The following is a 19,381-nucleotide window of genomic DNA, read 5'->3' as shown; positions in this document are numbered from 1 at the left end:
GCAATCAAGCTACGCCAATATGCACCAGCTAAGCTAAACAACTGATTGGAAAATAAAATAATTGACATAAAAAGATCATTCCTGACAAAGAAATTAGACTTTCAGGGCTCTGCCTTCATATTTATTTATTTATTTTTTTTTTTAGTAAACCTGTCATCTCCTATAGTAGTGGGTTTGGTTGTTATCACTTGGATTTCAAGCTAAAAGGAAATACAACCATATACTGCAGAAGATCCTGTACTGACCAGCTGAACAAGCAATTCCTTAATAGAAAAACAGCTACAAAATACCAGTAAGAACCAGTTATGTAGAGAACATGCTCTAACTGTTGGATAATAGCAATTAACTATTATATCTGTGATTTAATTTTGAAGTAAGAGGTACTCTTTTGGGGATAAAGGACTCCACTGAGCAAGGAAGATACATGTTAGTACTTGTGCAAACATATATTTGCATCTTTATATTGGACAATAATGACCAGTTTGACAATTCCACCATAAAAGAATATTAAACCGCCCTTTTTTGTTTGATGGGTTTATTTTGCATTTTATTTTAATGAACAAACACCTGCCTGCTATAACTGGTCACTTCTCAATAGAGACATTTTTACTCCGCTTTCTTCCTGCATGCTTCACAGCAGGAGGCTGAGTTCAGGAAGTCAGTGCATAGATTAGGGGCAGCAGAGAAGCAGGAGATGTTTGCTTGTAGGAGGTGTGAATAAGTGGATGGTTGAAGGCTGGTATCACTGACACAGAGAAAGGTACAGAAAAAAAAAAGAAAATGACAGGAGCAGACAAGCAGTTTTATTGCTGCCAAGGCTCTTGAAAACAGGAACAAGAAATCTGAGGTTAGCATCAGGCGATTCAGAGAAACAGGTAGCAAATCAAAAGAGAAGGGCAAGGAAGGTGACATTTGCTGCTTAGAATAAACCTCAAATTGTCATTCCTTTGCAACAGATCACCCAGAAGATACATGATAAGTGTAAACATGCCGTCGAGCTTGAACAGCATCTATCTTCCCAAAAAGACAATCCACACTAGCCAGCTCCCGAAGAAAGGCTTGTACTGGAAGATACAGCGACCCTTTGCAGCACAGACTTTTCTCTCTACATGTGACAAATGTTCTTCAGTTCTTTTGCATTTAGGTCTGCAAGTACAGCAGGTGCCACACCAGAACCAGCTTTCCCTCTCCTTCCCAGACCCTCATGAATGTAACAGAGACCTGTAATACAAGCTGACCTTTCCAAATGTTAATTGCCTTCCAGAGACTAAACCAGGCTTGGCTCTTTTTATAATCAGAGAAACCTCAGCCTCTTTTCCTTTGGAAAAGGAGATTGAAATATTCTTGGGAATGATACAAAGGTAGCCAAGAAACAGATCTTTATTAAAAGCCATTTTTAAACTTTAAAGAATCAGGCTTCAGGTAAGAAGGGAGCATAAATTGTGCAACAGATTGAATAAAAACAAAGGTTTCTTTAGCAAGAGCTGTGTTTTAAAGAAATCTGGTGCACCAGACAGTATATCTGAGTTGACCTTTTGTGTGGCAGTCAACCTATGCCTTGCTCCAATGCTTGGAAGACAGGGTAAAACCCCACAGAGACTGCGGTTTGAGCTGAGGAGCACACAGCTTTTCTTTGAGAGAGACTCCATGGAGTTAAAACAGTGCAATAGATGGGACGGTCCCTCAGCATGACCTGTTCAAGGCACAGCCTGGAAGAGGTTCAAAGGTTCACTGGGTGTGCAGTCCCAGTCACACTGGCTCCCAGAGTCCTTCAGTCACTGCTGTGCTAGTAAGGAGTCCTCTTGCCAGGGAATTGGGTCATCTGTCACTTTTCTCCCAGATACACAAGGAGGAGAGTGAGAAGGAGGCAGGGAGGGAAAGAAGAGAAGGAAAGGAAGAAAAGGAAGGATAGGAAAAAAGGGAAAGGAGGGAAAGGAAGGAAAAAAGGAAGGACACATATGTGGCTAAGACCCTGGCAATTCTTTTCATGAGGTGAATATCCAGTCTGAGTTCCTTCACTGCACAGGCCACACTGAATCCCACCTAGCAAGAATGAGGACAAATCCTTAGCATGGCAAATTCCACACAGTGGCCGAGGCAGGATAAGACTGGGGAAGGCAACAATGATCCATGACACCCAGCAGTGAACCAAGGCCTTAAGAGCTTCATAGGACATCAGAGAGGGGGGAATGGAGAATAAAAGCATGGGAGAGGTCAGCAGAGAAGCAGAGCTTGTCTGTGAGGACCTCAGAGCACATCAAAAACTCCCCAGGTAGGGAAGAAGAGTTAATGGACTCCTACATATTACATGGGCTTTGGTGAGCTATACCTAAGCATGACATCTCTATTTCTCCTCTACAGCCTATCTTTGCACGGGACCCATTATCCACCTTAATACAGCTGAAACAACAACCTCCCACAGCTTTTCTCCCCCTATACCATCCCCACTCTTTACTTGCTTCTGCAAGAAGCTCCCTTCCCTTCTTCCTGAGGAGCTGCTCTGCTTTGCAGCAGACTCTTCTCAGCCTCCTGGAGCTCCCCAGCAGCTTAGAGCAAAAAAAAAGGGGCCAAGCTGGGGCCAGGCCTGTGTCTAACTTGGGCAAAAGAAGAAAAGAAGATGGGGAAGAAAAGGTTAAGAGTGAGTAGGGGATGGAGAGCCTCAAGAACCCCAAAGCACCGTTGTTGCCACTGCATGATGGACAGAATCAGGCAGGATGGGGACTGTCAGTGGCAGATTTGACACCCTCACCAGTGCTGCAGCAGCAGCAGCAACAAGCTGTGACAGGCTACGGCAGGGCCAGCTGCACTGAGCACAAGTATGGCACTAGCTGCTGTCCCTCTTCTCTCATGAGCACAGGCAAAGCCTGTCTCTGCAGCTGCACCTCTACAGCCTGAAGTACAAATTCAGTGTCCCCGGCAAGTGTCTAGCCTCAAAACTGACCCTGACAGGACCTGCAAGCTGGGGAACATATGAAAGGAGGCGGAATGCTATGGAACTCTGGCTCCATATTCTAATGGAAAAGCCAGAACTGACTATTAGACTCAAGTCATTTGGGAAAAGCACGTACTTTTCACATATGGGAAGGAGCAGCCTTACAAAAATAAGGACATCTTTAATGTCACATTTTGTTGCAAGGGTCTGACTTTAGCATTTAGAAATTTTTAGTACAGCTATTACGTGATTTAATTCTTACACTGTTCTCAAAATGATGTAACACTATTGCAAGAAAGGCATATTCTTCTTCTGGTCATAACACGCTGATTTTGACAACGTGAACATGGACTATATTCAAGAGATCAAACCACTAAAATACACCCTTGTCCTGTCCCTCCCCACCCCCCAAAAAAAAACCAAAAAAAAATGAGTCACCTGTTTACCAGAAAACTGTAGCTGCTCTTGTAACATAAGATACTCCTCTCCATTCAGTCTTGCGCTCTCCACTGAATATGTTGTGGCCCAGTACAAATAGCCATTTACTGAATCCACTACTAGATCCTTCACTAGAAACACAACGTGAGCCACAATATCCGTGTGGTCTCTGAGCAGTGATTTTCTGTAGATCTAGGGAGAAAAAAATTGCTTTTAACATCACACCTAAATTATCAGCCATGATCAATTGAGTATACGTACATGACTTTTCCACAGCGGTTTATCAGAAGCTTATGCAAGCCTTAGTCTTTAAAAGTCTAAACCTTTTGCATTCAGAGTATAAGTACAAAGAATAAGGCAAAATTATTAGCTAATGTTTGCCAGAAAGTAACAAAAGAAAAAGCTGAAATATCTCTTCCTCTTGGCTTTCCCAGTTTTGGCAGCCTTCTGTCTGACAAGAGTTTCTCACCCACTTTATATTCACTATTCACAAGTGTAAATGAGGGTGCAAGGCAGGGTGAAATCTGGCCTCCTAGCTCCAGTTTTTAAAACAGCTTCTGACTTTGCACTTACAAGAAATGAAAGGCATAATTTGACAGCACTGCATAAATTAGCACTGCAATTTTGAAGTCAGATACCTTTTAAATAATTCACGTCAGTGTTCCTGATATGAAAGTGTACAAAGTGCAATTGTAATTATTTTTTTTATCTGCAGCAATCTGCAAAATACTATAGCACAGAGGCCAATCTTGAAAATCTCTGTGTAAATAAATCGTGTCAAATTTGATTAAAATAAAGTCCATCTACTTCTTAGCTCAGATCAACTTGGCAGCCTCCATTTTCACCATCTTCACTTATTTTTACAATGCTGAATCCAGCAAAGCTGTTAATAGCATGTTTGATTTGCCTGTTTTGCACCTGGAATTCTGTATCCTGCTTTAGTAAATATTAGCGCACATTTTACCCCAAACTTCCATGCAAGTCTGGGAAATTCACTCGAAGGAAGAAAGATCTCCTTGTTCTCTACACTATAATAGCAAAAGGTCCAAATGCTTCTCAAGTTGCAAGAAGTAGGTATTATCTTCCCAAATACTCATTTACAGTCTTTCTTGTTGACATTATGTTTTTTTCCCTTTTCTGAAGTGCAATTACACCTACCGTATTTGCTTTGCCAGCCCAGTACAAGCATTGACCTAACCAATCAAAGGCCAACATCCTGGCATTTCTGATGTCAGATACATAAGTGTTCCTAGTGGTAGCCTCTCTTTTGTTCAATGACCAGGTCTGAACTTCCCCCACGGAATTAATCCAATAAAGGGTGTCATTATACCAGTCAAGATCTTGAAGAAGAAAGGGAAGATATTAAGCATTTCACAAACACATAAATAAAACCCCATTTTTTTTTTAAAGAACAAAAAGTATCCAGGCACTTCATTTTTAAAAAAATAAATAAAAATGAACAGTTAGATTCAGTTAACATGCAGATAGATACTTCCTTATCGAAATAAAATGTATGATGGAATTATAGCAATAGAATATTTATTATATAAACATACATAGTACATATGCAGCCCTGATAATTATAAATTTATAACATATATTGGGATGCTGGAGGTGGAAATATTTAGTTCAAAGAGTTGATTTTAGCTCTGCTGTAACTGTGGTGATGTCAGTAGGCATTCATTATGAATTAGGTTGATCCATAAAGTAGAAAAAAGGATGGCTCACTGAAGCTGCTTTATTGCACCGCGTTCAAGTCTAGACTGCTGCAATGAAAGCTCCTGTCTTTCAGTCCTGCTGATGAAATTTATGGAGAGCTAATAAATGCCAACAAGTCTTTAGCAGCAGCATGCTGTTTGTTTAGTATTTACCTGAAATATTTCTTATATGAGGATAGAGAAGTTCTCCTGGCCCATAGCTATCCAACCGCTGCTTCCAGAGCCCTTCAGCCCCCACTGTCAACATATATGGTTCTTCTTCAGCTGATAAAGAAAGAAAACTGCAGTTGTGCACACCAACGAGCAATGGTTGTGTCATATTTGTATTTCAATGGCAGGTGTTTCTGTTTCTGGAAAGTTACAGAAGCACAGATAAAACTGCGCCTACTCTAAGGAATAATGGATAAAGAAGAAAGGCATGAAAATATCTGAATTTGAGAAAACCAGAGATTCAGGGCGAGTTTAAGTTCAGAAAAATAAAGCAATTTAGAACCTTGTCAGATGCTTAAAAACCACTGTGGGGTTGGACCTGGCCTTACTGAAGTCAGGCGAAGAGTCACCCCCCTAACCTAAAGTGCCAGACTAGTGCCTTAAACTGAAATCTATTTTCCCCTCAGACAGAGGTTATTAAGGGAAACTAGGTTTCAAAAAACATTCCAAAGATCTGCAAATCTTAGACATTGTGCATACATCCATTTCCCCCATTATCTACGCCCAAATCAAGGATTTTTAGCCTTTAGTAAGCCTGCACTTTCCCCTAAACTGTTACTAACCCTCAAGGCACTGCTCAAATCACTTCATCGTAGAAAGTACTTTACAGAGCACAGGAAAGGAATAACACCTCTAATACCTGTTCATTTGACAGTGTACAAAATAATGTGTTTGATAGCGTATTTGCGTTAGAAAAAGGTAAATAAGTAGTAATAATAAATACATAATATACAATACCATTAACGTAGTTTGAGAATCTTACTACTTTAACTAAAAGAAAATTTACTTATCCTGTATTCTTTGATGTTTCTAAAACAATTCTTTTTGTGCCACTCATTTTGCGGTCGTTGCCCAAAGTTGGGGCCTCACCAGGTGGAAAGCTGTATGCATAAGTGGAAAGCTGTATGCATAAGTTGTTCTTCATTTCTCCTAGCTGGCAAAGCAATTCTCACCTTCTTCTAAAGTTGTGCCTCTAAATGTCTCTGACCATGGCCCTTCACCAGCAGGAGATACAGCTCTGACTGACACTTCATATGCCGTGAAGCTGGCCAGCTCCTTCACTGTAAACCTGGTGTCTCTAATGTTTGAGAAAACCCATTCCTTCTCAGATGGATGCTGAGATGACACTTTCACGTCATAGGTCCAGTTCTGCCAAGCAGACAGACCTGTGAGATCCAAGCAATCATGTTATTATAGAGTAGATGGCTGTAACAGATGATACACATTATTTGAGAAAACTGTATATTGGAAGCTCATTTAAAAAATTCCAGTATCAGAGTAATTAGGAAATTAAAAATTTATGTCCTTTAGCTCTGGGACAAACCAAGAATTGTGGCTCAATCCCCCATGAAAATGAAGTTGGAAGAACCAAGATTTTCCCCAACCAGGTCATTTTCTGCTGGTTAAAGACACATGCACAGAGGATAGAGACCATAGCACAGTCACTGATCAGAAGTCATTACCCCTCTGGCATGCGTTTTCTGTGTGATATCAGCAACCATTACTGTACACCATACCATACTAAAGATAGAGTCTCGCTTAATTAGTCTTGCAGATCACAAATGAGTTACTGATATAAATATATAAATATACTGATATAAATATTTAGCCAGTCAATTTAGCTATTTTACTGGCAACTTTTGGGTAAAATTTTTCAAACTGAGGTAATTCCACATCTTCCAGCATGATCAGCTATTGAAGTCACCAAAGCCCAGCATCAGGAAAAGGAAAACCAGGATGTTATTCCTCTGGAAAGGAAAGGAGTGGACTTGCAGGAAGAAACAACTGAACTTACTGGTTCCAATAGTGTGTTCAGGTGGTCTCCAGCAGATCACAGCTTGGTCCAGTCCAAATAGTGCCGTGACAAGCCGAGGAGGAGTTGGCAATGGAAAAGGCTGAGTTGATGCCCCATAGAAAACCAAGTTGCCAAAGCCAAAGTACTCTGGATATGCCAAATTGCAATCCACAATGTACTCATTGAAGCTAGAACTCCCCAGTGGAGAGACCTCTTCATGGAAAACTGCCCAGCCATCTGTGATAGTAAATGTGTTATCCTCATAAACAAAGCTCTCCACGTCCTGAAGTGGCACGTGTGATCGCAGTGTGTGAAATTCTGAACCATCAAGAAAACCTGACACAAAGGCCTGTTCTGTTTTGTTGAAGAAAATAAGTCTCTTCGATTGGAAGTTGATCATGAAGTCTCTCAGAGCACTGTATTTCACTACTGGTGAAGCTGTGGAGGCAGTGCCAGGAAAGAGTTGAAGGTCTGCTCTGTATATGCCATCCTCCAGGAGACAGAAAATATAGCTGGCCATAGAGCAAAATAGACCCAAATAACTACAGTGGAAGAACCCTGTAGATGATTCACAAATATTTTAACAGCTCAGAGATGTGCCTGTCTTTATGCAGACAATAGGAAAATGGTTTTGGTGCTATTAATATACATCCTGGGAGAATTAAGCACATCTCATTTTACCTTCTGGGGATTTGGCTGACAGATTATTGGAGAATATTCTTCCATAATACCTCACGTGTTAAACATGGACATTTAAAATGCATAGAGCTTCCTAGTCGTAAAAGCACTGAATGTCTGAAAACCTAATTTCTGCTTTGGAAATACTTTATCTCCTCTGCTAACACCATAGGGAAGAATATGAAGAAAACAATGTTGCATGTTGTCACTGTTTTCCAATTGTTTCTTAGTTTGCTGTTTGCTGCCAATTGCACTGTTTTGGTAAGGCAAAAGTCAGAAACAGGAACCCAGATGACTAGTGAAGTGAAGAAAATTAAAGAGAAGCTTTATAGCACCTTTGACACCACGTGCTCAAAGGAGGACACTTACCCATTATAGGGATCAGCTATAACCTTCCTAGGGGATGTCACATAAAGAGGAGTGATGTCTTCAGCTGCCGTGCAATTCTCTAAATGGCAGACATGTATCTGGGGAAGGAGAATCAAAACTAGTGAAGCATTCATAGGGTGTTTGCTAATGAGCAAACAAACTGACCTGAGATCCCTTCAGGGGAACCAGACAATGAAACACCTCTCTCACAGTCCTAGGTCCTTCTGGGCTCCTGAGTTGTCAGTCACCCAAGCATAACACTTGTACACAAGTACAAATGCATCCATGACAGCTTACCCTGAAAGAGCTGTCTGTCAGTCACCCTTCTCTTGACTTCCTACCTGTAAGCTGGAGGGAAAAATGCAATTTGGAGGGGTATAGGCAAACTGTACTTTGAAATGATCTGGCAGGGAACGGGAAAGAGGGAAGGAAGTGCTTTTCTTATCCTGTGAGCAATACCCTGGGAATTCTCTAACCTGCAGTGGATTCAGAAATCCCTGCCATCAGCCTCTTCATCTGCAGCTCATTTTTATCTTTTCATCACTGCTGCTTTTCCTACTTCTTGTTCTCTGAACAATAACTGAAAACTCAGACATGGTAAAAGGATTGGAAAAGAAAAAATCCCCCACTAACCATTTAGGGCAATATTCTAGTCCTTTGTGCACTGGAGGACTACAAAGGGTCCTGGGTTCAGCTGAACCCAGGACACAAAGGTACATGCAAAGCCTGACCGTTTGCATAAGTGATCTTTTATGAGTAGGGAATCAAGTGCAGGGTTGCCATCTTCATTTTAACTTCAAGTTGAAACAGTTGTAATCTAAGCTGTCATCACTGGAATGAAACCCCTTCTCTCTTGAACATCTTTTGCCGATTATGAAGGGCATTATAATCACCAGCTAGTTACCTGACCACCTTCCTGAAGCAGAATAGTAACTGAACAGGCTAGATGGAGAAACAAGTAACAGAAACAAAGTCACTTATATTTGGTATGAGGCGGGTGTGAAATCAGTCTCAAAGCCAAAGCAGCTAAACCCAAATTTTTTTACATCCTAAGGAGAAAAAAAAATAATAATAATAAAAAAAAAAAAACAAACAAGGACACAGAGTTCCATATAGCTTCTTTGCTTTAAATATTACCTGATACTCAAGCCTTTCTCCTTTTATAAAACTCTGAAGTGTGTGAATATAATTAAAGTAAAAAATCTATTTCTATAATTATATTTTGTGCATGCATATCCATATATAAATCAGATTTTCTAATGTAAAATAAATCACAGTAATGGTTCAAATTAAATAAGAAATTAATTAAGCCCTAGAGCACTACCTTTTCATTCATCACAAAGTATATCCTTTGGTAAAGCCAGTCTACCGAGATGGACGTAATATTCCCCCAGCCAGCATAGAAGAGCATTAGGTTGGATATATCAGACATATTTGCAGCTCCTTTCACCCAGATGGAATTCCCCTCAGAAAAATAGACAAGTTGCTGATAAACATTCACAGAAATTCCTAAAAATAGAAAGATATGAGCACACAGATAATATAAGAAATAAATTCCAGTTTTTCAGTTACTTTTTCTACTTGCCTTAAAAAGAAGTATCTTTCAATCCTCAACCCAACATCACTGGAGAAAAGTTAACTGTTTTTTCTCCTCCACATATAGTCTTCTTTCAGTTAACAAGGAAAGTTTCCCACTGACTGTGTAAGTGACATTATTTTAGACAATTGATCTTCAGAAAGGTAATCAGACAAAAAGAGGATATGTAACTTGCAAACCAAGTGACACTGATAGCCCCTCTCCAGGGCAAACAGATGCAATTGGCATCTCCTCACAAATCACCTTTCACCCTAGAATTCATTATCTGTGCCACCACCACCACCTTACTATCAAAGGATATTTAGTCAGGGGCAACATTTGTTCTCAAGTATCTTTGAGGCTCTGTAAACTTCAGTAGACAAACTTAGTTTTCCACACTGGCTCCAAGGACCAAGTACCGCACCGGTGTAGATAAGAAACATTACAGCGGTGAGTAATTTGAAATAACATGGTTGTCTGGTGGCTTAGGCTACTAAGTGCTTTGTTGCAGAGCTCTGTGCTCCAGACTAGCTAACACACTGTATGACACTTCATATTATTTAATTCTTTTTGAACCACTTCCCCATATTCATGTTGAGAAAATACAGTCATTAAACATAAGGAAACATCTGCTTTAGCTTCATTTCACCTCAGTTTAGATACCTACTATGTGAAAATCCAGCTCTGAAGTAGCTGCCTAGATTCAGTGAAAAAAATAGGTGCACTGGGGAGATCAATTAAACTCTTCCCAGTGCCTGTCAGTTCAAATAGGTCAAACCATGTCCTGAAAGTTCCTGTTTCACCCCACTGACTATAAACAGAGGCTAGGCAGTGTCTCAGGCAAGGTGAGGTACATTCTGTCCTTGGTGAATATGAGGTCTAAGCCAAACTTGAGAGAAAAGGAGAGAGCCCAGTCTGATTTTACCTGTAATGTTGTGGTTTATACCATTTTGCAGACACTGGGTGGCTTCAAGAAAATGTTCTGTGTATCTCTTCCTTAAAGACTGGTTTCTGGATAGGAAAAGCCATGTTGATTTTTCCTTAGCTAGCAAAGAGAGAAATTCAGAATTAAGATAGATGACTGCAGCAGAAAGAAGAACGTTCCTAACTCAGATACATCATTTATAGACACGCATACACACATGCACACATATGCATATGTGTACAAATGTATTCTTACACTAGCAATGACAGACTAAAATTTAAACTCTTCAAGTATTGAAAGTGGGCCATTATTCACCATTATCGTGCCTTCTGGCTCCTCACCCAGGGTGAGAATGCAACACAGGAATTTCACACCACCGTTTCTTCCAACAGTAGTGAGTCCCTTCCGAGTGAGGGAAAGTAAGCTGGAACAAATGAAGCTCTACGGACTGCTGAGGAACCCAAGGCACAAAGACCCCATGTGACACTCAGATCCAGCAGAACTGGGATACTTAACCCTCCTTGGGCCCCTTTGAAAAGGCTAGTCAAACTAGAATATTATCCCACAGAGCTGGAGAAGAGTATGTTTATTTCATGTATTTCATCATGCTGAGCAGTAATTTTTTTTTCAAGGAACATGTAGGGTTTTTACAGATAAAGGCCATACTATGATCTGCTTCAAAGTTGATAATTATCTTCTTTTAAATAAAGGCACAGATTTCAAAGTCAAGAAGTAAAGCTTTGGTCACATAAACTGACTTCATGGTTATACAGGCACAAGTAACTTACACCAAAACTTCTGCAGCAAATTCTTACCTTCTGTCAGGGCTATGCATAGGTCTGGGAAAGATATCTAGTCTTGCTTTTGAATCTCAGATCCCTGAAAATCTAGCACATCTCCTGCTAAATTGATTTACTAGGTAATTACCTTCATTTTAAAAAGTGGTGCATTATTTTAAGCCTAATTTTAGTTTCCAAGCAATCCTTCCCCCTTCCCTCCCCTCCCCTCTAGTTTAAACATCTGTTTATTATCAGTTACAATTTCCTCATATGGATATCATGAGACTGTCTTTGAATGCTGTTTCAATTTATTCCTGGATAACCCACATAGATTGAGCTGCATGTATTTCTCACATGATGCACAGACTGCAAGTCATTTCAGTAATGATGTCACCATAGCAGATCACAAAAAGCCAACACCACTCCCTTATGTTTTTTCCAATGACATTTTTTTGCAGTCTAGCCCAGAGATCAGATTCTTTCCCTGGCTCTTCTCAGGGCTCAGCTCTACACAGCTTTACCTGATGCAGTAACATCATTTCTGAACATGGTACATGAGGAAGGGTTGTTCCTGTTTGCATCAGCAGAAAGAAAGTGTGTGCCAGTGCAATTCAGGGCAAATCAACTGTGGTGGCTAGTAAGGAGAGGTAGGATATTTTCCCACCCTCAGGATGTTTTTCTGGTGGGTAGGGTTGGTTGGTTGTTTTCTACCTTAAGTTAATTGGTCGGTAATTGGCTTGACGAACAGAGTTTGCTGCACCAGTCTGGACATTTCATAAATGACAGATTTTTATGGCTCAGGGTCAGCCAACCCTAGAATAAATCTCTGCAAGTCTCCAGGTAAGGACATCTCAGTGTGTCTGAGCTACTACCAAAGAAAAGATGTCATATTTTTAAAAGCACTAGAGAAGCTATAAGTTCAGTTTCTCTAACCAATAGCAGAACACCGGTGATTCAGAGACAGACTTGAAGTGTTTGCTAGGGTTGAAGAGTTTTCAGGTGTTTGATAACTGCATTTCTTCAGGAAGGGGGAGTGTCTTTTGTTTTCTTTTCTATAGAGACATTTTAGTAATACTGATTTCATTCTCACTTGTGCTATATCTCAATATGTACTTTTCTTTGGCAATTAATGAAAGTTCTGCAGTTCTTTTAGTGATACCGTGATACCTGTAATGTATTATCAATTAGTTAATTATTATTAATTAGTTAATACAGTAAAATAAATACAGCCATGAAAAAGCAACAAAAATTGATATGGTTTCCCATATTTGGCATGAGATAACTGAAAATGTTTTAAGAAAAATGTTAAGCATTTAATATTATTAGAATAAATATATTTGTTTGTCAGCTGCTAAAATCTCATGTAGAAAATAGAAACAAGTCGTCTCAGTCACTGCCTCAGATCACTGAGGTGCTTTTCATCTGTAATACAACTCAGGCCAAACTTGTTTGGGCTTATCAGCATCTCGTTATTACCATACTGTGTAGCCTAATAATGTCTAAAGCTAAAGAGCAGGACTCTCTCTGATATGCTATTGACTCCTCAGTGTGCAACTCCTTGTCATGTGGTGTTTACAGTCTAAATATTATTCTCTTTTAATAGTTACACAGCAGCCCAGCAAAAGTGACTTTGTCCCCAGGAACAGACAGTGATAAGGACTCCGCTGCTTTTGTACCTCTGGATTCGGGAGTTGTGATGTTGGCTTCGGCAGGGGGTCCAGCACCAACCTCATTGACTGCTACAATACTGAGCCTACAGTAAACCAAAGAGACAGGTTTTGGCTTGCAGGTTTCTTCTCAAAGATTGCACAAGAAACATTTTATCAAGTAGAGCAGCTGCTATAGGAGTGCTTGACCGTCAGAAAATGCCCATTTAAATGTAAAGTTTTGGGAAATTTCAAATGAAACTAAAACCAACCAGAATCTGAATTCCCCAAAGGTGGGACAACAACAGAATCTTCTAAATTAAAATTCAAAATGGGGTTTCAGACTCAGAAGAGCAACTCGGTTAATTTCAAAGAAAGATCTGTATTTATCAATGTAAGAAGAATGCAGGCCTTTGCATTTAATAAAAATGAAGGATTTTTTCCAGATGCTTAAAGGACTAGAGAGGGCTGCTCTAACATTCCCTGAATACACTGGAAACATACCATATAAGCTTAACAAAAACCCTGGAAAACAACAGTTAAGAAAATGCAGGCTGCTAGTCCCATATCAAATTGCTCCCCATCCAACATCCACGTATGCATTCAGCTTATCTTGAATAACTCTGTTAACTCAAGGAAGGTACTTTTGCTTTCGGCAAGAACATGAGTAAGCAGCATAACTGCAGAAGTGGTGTTTAGGCTTACCATGTACTACCTGGGCAAGAAGTGCTACAGCGCAATTGACCATGTTGGTTATGTTTTCTTTTTGTACCTGTAAGTGTTGTTTGGGAAGGTGGAGTAGAACTGGAAGCTATGCCCTCTTGAGGCTCTCAACAGTTTGTGTTTCTCACTGATCAGGAGCAAGTTATATCCAACAATCAATCCATTTGGAAAAAGTGGTGGAGACCAATTAACTTCAACTGTATTTGGACTTGAACTCTGAATGTTTTTTATGATAGGAGCTGTTGTAGGAGCTGCAAGAGACAAAAATACCTGACTCTGGGATGGCATTTAAGACATTAATGTTTTTTCTTTTTTTAGGTACATTTTTAGGTTTCATACCTGTCAATTCATTTATACTAATAAATATGATTAGGGACAGCATAAAATTTCAGCAACGGTTAACTTTTTTTTGGTTAAACACAGGAAAATGTGTGCATATTTCAGTCAAAAAGTTAATATGGATAATTATACACAAAAGTATTCAATGTGCCCTCACAATTTTAATCTTGTACTTTTCTGTGTACTTTTATAATATAAAAGCAATAAGCAGCCCTAAATAATCTATTTCAAACAAAAAGAGGCTGCAGTATTTTAGGTTTTTTGCAGCTACTCAACAGATAACACACACATCATTCTGAAGATTAAACATCAATGTTTTGTGTGAAAGAAACAAGGAAACCAAATATGTCTGATATGGTCCCAAAAGACTAATAATTAATAATTTATGATACAATTCATTACCTCCAAAAGCATGTGTCCGGTAGCTGGGACTAGATGGAGAATGGAGCTGCAGCTGAGACGTAATGATCCAAACTACTCGAAACACATATTCTGTGAAGGCTTGAAGACCTTTGACTGTGTATGAAGCTTCAGATACTACCTAGGTTAATGCACACACACAATCATTTTTCTTGTCTTTCTCCTTCTGCAGCTACCATATGCAGTGTTATCAGGGCAAAAGAGGTCTCATACAACAACATACATATTTTAAAATACAAAAGTGCAACATCCTAAATTTAAATAAGAGGAAATTCTGGGATTTATTTTCAGCATGACTTTGATTTTCTGTCCTTTAAGAACTTTTTCTTCTCTTCAGAACACACCACCAAATCTAAACAATGAGCTGATGGATGCAACATAATAATAAATTTGAAGAATAAGGTAAAAAACCCCACTAAAATAATAGCATATTATGGGTAATGTGATTTAAATTGTTGATATATACACTACTGGTGTAAGATTCAGAGGCTTCTACTTACCCTAAAGTATTTACGATCTGAAGTCATTGTTCCCCCATTATTTCAGCAATGATTAATTCAGAACTTCCTGCTTAGCAAATTATCTTTACCTTTGATTTAGGCACCAGCTTGCCATGCTCTGTAATTTGATCCAATAGAAACGATGGCAAGATAACAAGCGTATAGTTGACGCAAAAGAACATGAGAATAACCATACTGAGTCAGAACAAAGGTCTACCTGGCCAACTACTGTGTCTTTGACAAGAACTGAAAAAATTTCTCTGGGGAAAGGTATATTAAAAAAAGAAAGCCTACAGTGATATTTCTCACAAATATTTTCAGTCTTGGTATTTCGTAAGCACAGCTCAACATGAAATAATGGTAATGTTTGCATTTAGTAGAACTCAATTTTTTTCTTTTCCATGAACTTGTCCAGTCACTTTTCAGACTTTGTTTAGTAATTTTGGCAACTTTAATATTTAGGAGTTTCAATTTAATTATCTAATAATTTAACATCCACAGGGCCAAGAAGCAGCTGAAAATTTTAACGACATATTCTGAGAGGAAATACCTTCATTTGCTAGTTTTGAACCTGCTACCTGCTAGTTTTCATCAAGGTCCCTAGTTTTTATGATGGAGGAAACGGAATAATTGTCCACTTCGCAGCTTCTCCATGCTACTCATGATTTTGCAAACCTCTTTCGTGTGCCTAGCGTTATCCAATATTTTCTAAAATAAAACGAAGAGCAAAGAAAAATCTATTTCCTTGGAAAGTAAAATGAAGTGTCCTCTACCTCTGTGTATCTCCAGTCTCCAGGGAGCTGACTGAACTTCCACTGGATAATATATTTCACCCCAGAAATGTTAGCTGGTTTCCACCCTAATGTGACATTGTGGCTTCCAATGGTAGACGCAAATGGTGCTCCAGGCTCGTTCAAGTAATCTGATGGGAAAATGCAATATCACAGTAAGAAAAAATCTTCCATGGCAGTCTTTTTAAAGGTAAAAGCCTCTTACTCCACACACCTGAATGCTGTGAAGCCAATAAAAACAGACAAAAGAATATATTGAAAATGTTGCTGAATAAATCACGCGACGTTTTATAGCCAGCTTGAAAAATAAGCCTAGACTGGGACAAGTTCAATGTGAGCAAATGTGGCTGCAACTCTGCGCTTGTGAAATGCACTTTCAGTTACAGGCTCTTAGTAAAATTTTGCTACATAGAAACCTAGAGAAGGTATGGGAGACTTCTGAAGTGATTTTCAAGGGGCCAATTACAATGACACTGTATTAGCCTAACTGTTTCCATATCAGTTGCAGGAGATTTTGGCAATGATTTCAGGATAGCAGACAGGTCAACGATATGTGCTCAACAGAGTATCATCTTGAACAGCTGAGGCTGGATTCTAGAAGTCTCATGGCCCTCATGATATGGAGGTGAAAAAAGTTCTACTATAAAATAAGAATTAACTTCATTGTATTTGTTAAAATAAGAGAGTGAAAATTTCTGATGAATAAAAACACTCAAGACATTCCTATTTTATTTTTCAAAGAAATGCAGACAATAGAACAAGACTATAATCTTAAAACTGAATATATCAGACTGTGAATTGGAGACAGAACTCTTTTCAGACTTACTCTGTGCTTCAACTCCATATGCATCCTCTGCACGGCTACAGCCAAACTTACAGGAAACTGTCTGTGTAAGGTACAGAACTCACTGGTTAGTTTTGTGTAAAGGCAAACTTCCTCCTAGAATTATGCAGACATGTTTTAAACACATACAAATCCAGTGGACAACTTGAATGCATAAAAACCTTGTGGAAATCATTATATTCATTCTAAAACAATAGCAATACCACAAACTCACTCTGAAGAGCTTCCCGAGAGCCTTTCCAACAATTCACTGGGCACTGAATTAGGGTTTTCCTCCTTACGCACTGTCCCTTTATGGAATGCACAAACATGGGGCTACATTGAAGTTGGGAACAGACTTTGGTGACAATCATGGAGTTTGGAAGTAACTGTTAATTATGTGTTCCACATGTTGGATTTCACCTTTTTCCCCTTCCTGTATTTCCTATAAATGAGGCACAGTCTTACAAATGTATTTTCAGTGGATTTTCAAAATAGTTGAAATGAGTAATTTGTAAGAGCAGCCATGCCTAATTCACATTTCCTTGTTAGTAGTTACTCCTTCTGGTACAGTCATGCCTACAAGCTGCAAACATAACAAATACCCCAGGGCAGTGAGTTTTCCATACTCACATCCTAAGAACAGAAAATTCCTGAGAGTTTTCAGTTTAGGTAATAACATAGAAGTAGTGTTACCCTGCTTTATAGGCAGAGAACTTGAGAAGAGATAATAACATTTTCCAGTTGGATCTCAGTAGCTCAAAAACTACATGCAAGACAGTCTCCTGAGAAGCCAAAACTTTTGAGAGGTGATGGTTTGAGCTTTTCTAAGCAGCCATTTTCTTTGGGCTCATTTTATTCCACAAATTCATTCAGCCTATAAAATCTTGAATTTTTCTTCATGCAGCAGCCACCTTTCAAGTGATCATTAACCTTTAGATCATTCAGAAACAATTCATTATGTTAAGTGAGCAAATTCTTTTTATTGCTTTTCCTGTGATTCTAGGATATACCCTATGGGAACTGATAAGGCACATCACTTATTTCAGACAACACGGGTGCAGCTGAAATAGATTTAAAATGTTGCTTATCAGTATATTTCTATATACATATCTCACACCAGGTATTCAGTGCCAAGTGCAAGCATTTAAAAAGTTTTTTTCCAATGTTCTTTTATTCAGAGAAATATAAAATATTTCCAAGTGAGTTAGCATTACTGATAGCAGACAAAGATCCGGATATTAGCAGACATCAGTTATCTACTGTACACTGAAGCTTTTGTTTACAACCAGGATTTGTTTAGTTTGTAAGGGATAGTGTCCCCAGATTACATGCTGATTCATGGTGCCTTCTGCTTCATTTAACAGACATTTCTGTCCATTTGGGTTTTGTCATGTTTTTCATTCTTCTGATTTTTGTCCAGACCATAGATCCAGTTTTTGCTTGAGGTAAGAGGATTACTAAAGCTCCCAGCCTTAGAAATTTTGAGGCAAATTTGCCATCTGCTCTGCCTGAAAATAAGAAATCCCACTCTTACTCCCACTCCTTTCCCCTGCGCACTGCAATGACCTGATCCTCTGCATACAGTGACCTGGTGCTCGCCTGACCATGTGGGGAGTCAAGTCAGCCCACTGATTCAGTGGAAAGATAATCCCGCAAAAGCCTTTGCAGAGTTAGTGCATATTGTGTGGCCAAACAAGCAAAAAAACCAACACCACACAACAACAACAACCCATATACACACACACCAATTCTATGTTTCTACAAAAGTAATTTGGTTACTTCTTGAACTGTTACTACACTCCAAACTCACCATTTAGCATATTTGTAAATCTTTGTCATGGTCACAGTTTCACAGATTAGAAAAGCATTTTAAAACCCAGTCCATTTAATGGAATTTCTGGCTTGCCAATGGGTCTCAGAAACTCCCAACACAATCCTGCAAACATTTCATTCCCATCCTACATTCTATGTTCATGCTAAATAGGCCTCAGAAAGGCACTGTCTTTAGCAGTATTTTGTTGCGTCATACTTATCACTGTAAACACTAGTCCATCTGCAGCACAGATCAGGCACTCCCCATTTGAGATCTCTTTCTAAAGGACAACACATTACCCCTTACTGAATAGCATTTTACTTCATTTGGACTGTTGGCCCAGTCAAGAGTGTGTTTTGTCTTCTAGCTCCCACTCTTTGTTTCCAGTTCTTGCCAAGCTGGTGTCATACCAGCCTTAATAAGCATTCTCTCTGTCTTTCATAGCATTAATGAAAAACTGGACAGAGCAAGACTCCTGTGAGAGCCTAGAACACAGTTTAAATACACCTGCACTTCATTCCATACTGGTCTGATTAGTCCAATTAGTCTGCTTTCTTTAAAGCAATATTCTTAGCTACACAGCAGTTTTTAATGCAAACATGCCCTTAGCCACCATGCTGGAAAGACAGGATTCAGGTACTTAACTTATTCTTCAGCTTTAGGGAGCACAAAACAATTAGACCTGGATTGATAAGATTGGTGTATCTACACTGTACTTCTTAGCATGGTGTATCTACACTGTACTTCTTAGCACTGTATGGACATACCAACCACTGAAATAATGATTTTTTTTTCATTTGCTCTGACAGCATTTAGCTTACCTCACATGCTCTGGTGTATGTCTTGTTCTGCCAAGAAACAAATGAATAAAATGTGGGATTAGCATAAATATAATCACAGAGA

At 39.2% G+C, this 19,381-nt stretch overlaps 1 protein-coding gene across 1 annotated transcript in view; it reads right to left on the bottom strand.

Moving 5' to 3' along the window:
* ROS1 (ROS proto-oncogene 1, receptor tyrosine kinase) overlaps window positions 1-19,381 on the bottom strand; it is a gene marked incomplete at both ends in the record, with an annotated part of 71,573 nt that overhangs the window by 47,921 nt on the left and 4,271 nt on the right. The window contains 14 exons of the mRNA XM_080615895.1: window positions 3,371-3,562; window positions 4,529-4,710; window positions 5,242-5,352; window positions 6,252-6,464; window positions 7,094-7,605; window positions 8,141-8,238; window positions 9,465-9,649; window positions 10,642-10,761; window positions 13,097-13,173; window positions 13,839-14,040; window positions 14,531-14,669; window positions 15,822-15,970; window positions 16,666-16,726; window positions 19,300-19,326. Of these exons, the coding sequence (XP_080472021.1) occupies window positions 3,371-3,562; window positions 4,529-4,710; window positions 5,242-5,352; window positions 6,252-6,464; window positions 7,094-7,605; window positions 8,141-8,238; window positions 9,465-9,649; window positions 10,642-10,761; window positions 13,097-13,173; window positions 13,839-14,040; window positions 14,531-14,669; window positions 15,822-15,970; window positions 16,666-16,726; window positions 19,300-19,326 (2,268 nt within the window). The remainder of the gene's footprint in view (window positions 1-3,370; window positions 3,563-4,528; window positions 4,711-5,241; window positions 5,353-6,251; window positions 6,465-7,093; window positions 7,606-8,140; window positions 8,239-9,464; window positions 9,650-10,641; window positions 10,762-13,096; window positions 13,174-13,838; window positions 14,041-14,530; window positions 14,670-15,821; window positions 15,971-16,665; window positions 16,727-19,299; window positions 19,327-19,381) is intronic.

The sequence above is a fragment of the Psittacula echo genome (genome assembly GCF_963264785.1).
Source record: "Psittacula echo genome assembly, chromosome: 4".
Lineage (NCBI taxonomy): Eukaryota > Metazoa > Chordata > Aves > Psittaciformes > Psittacidae > Psittacula > Psittacula echo.
The sequence above is the reverse complement of the archived record's forward strand: the minus strand, read 5'-3'. Positions and strand labels throughout refer to the sequence as shown.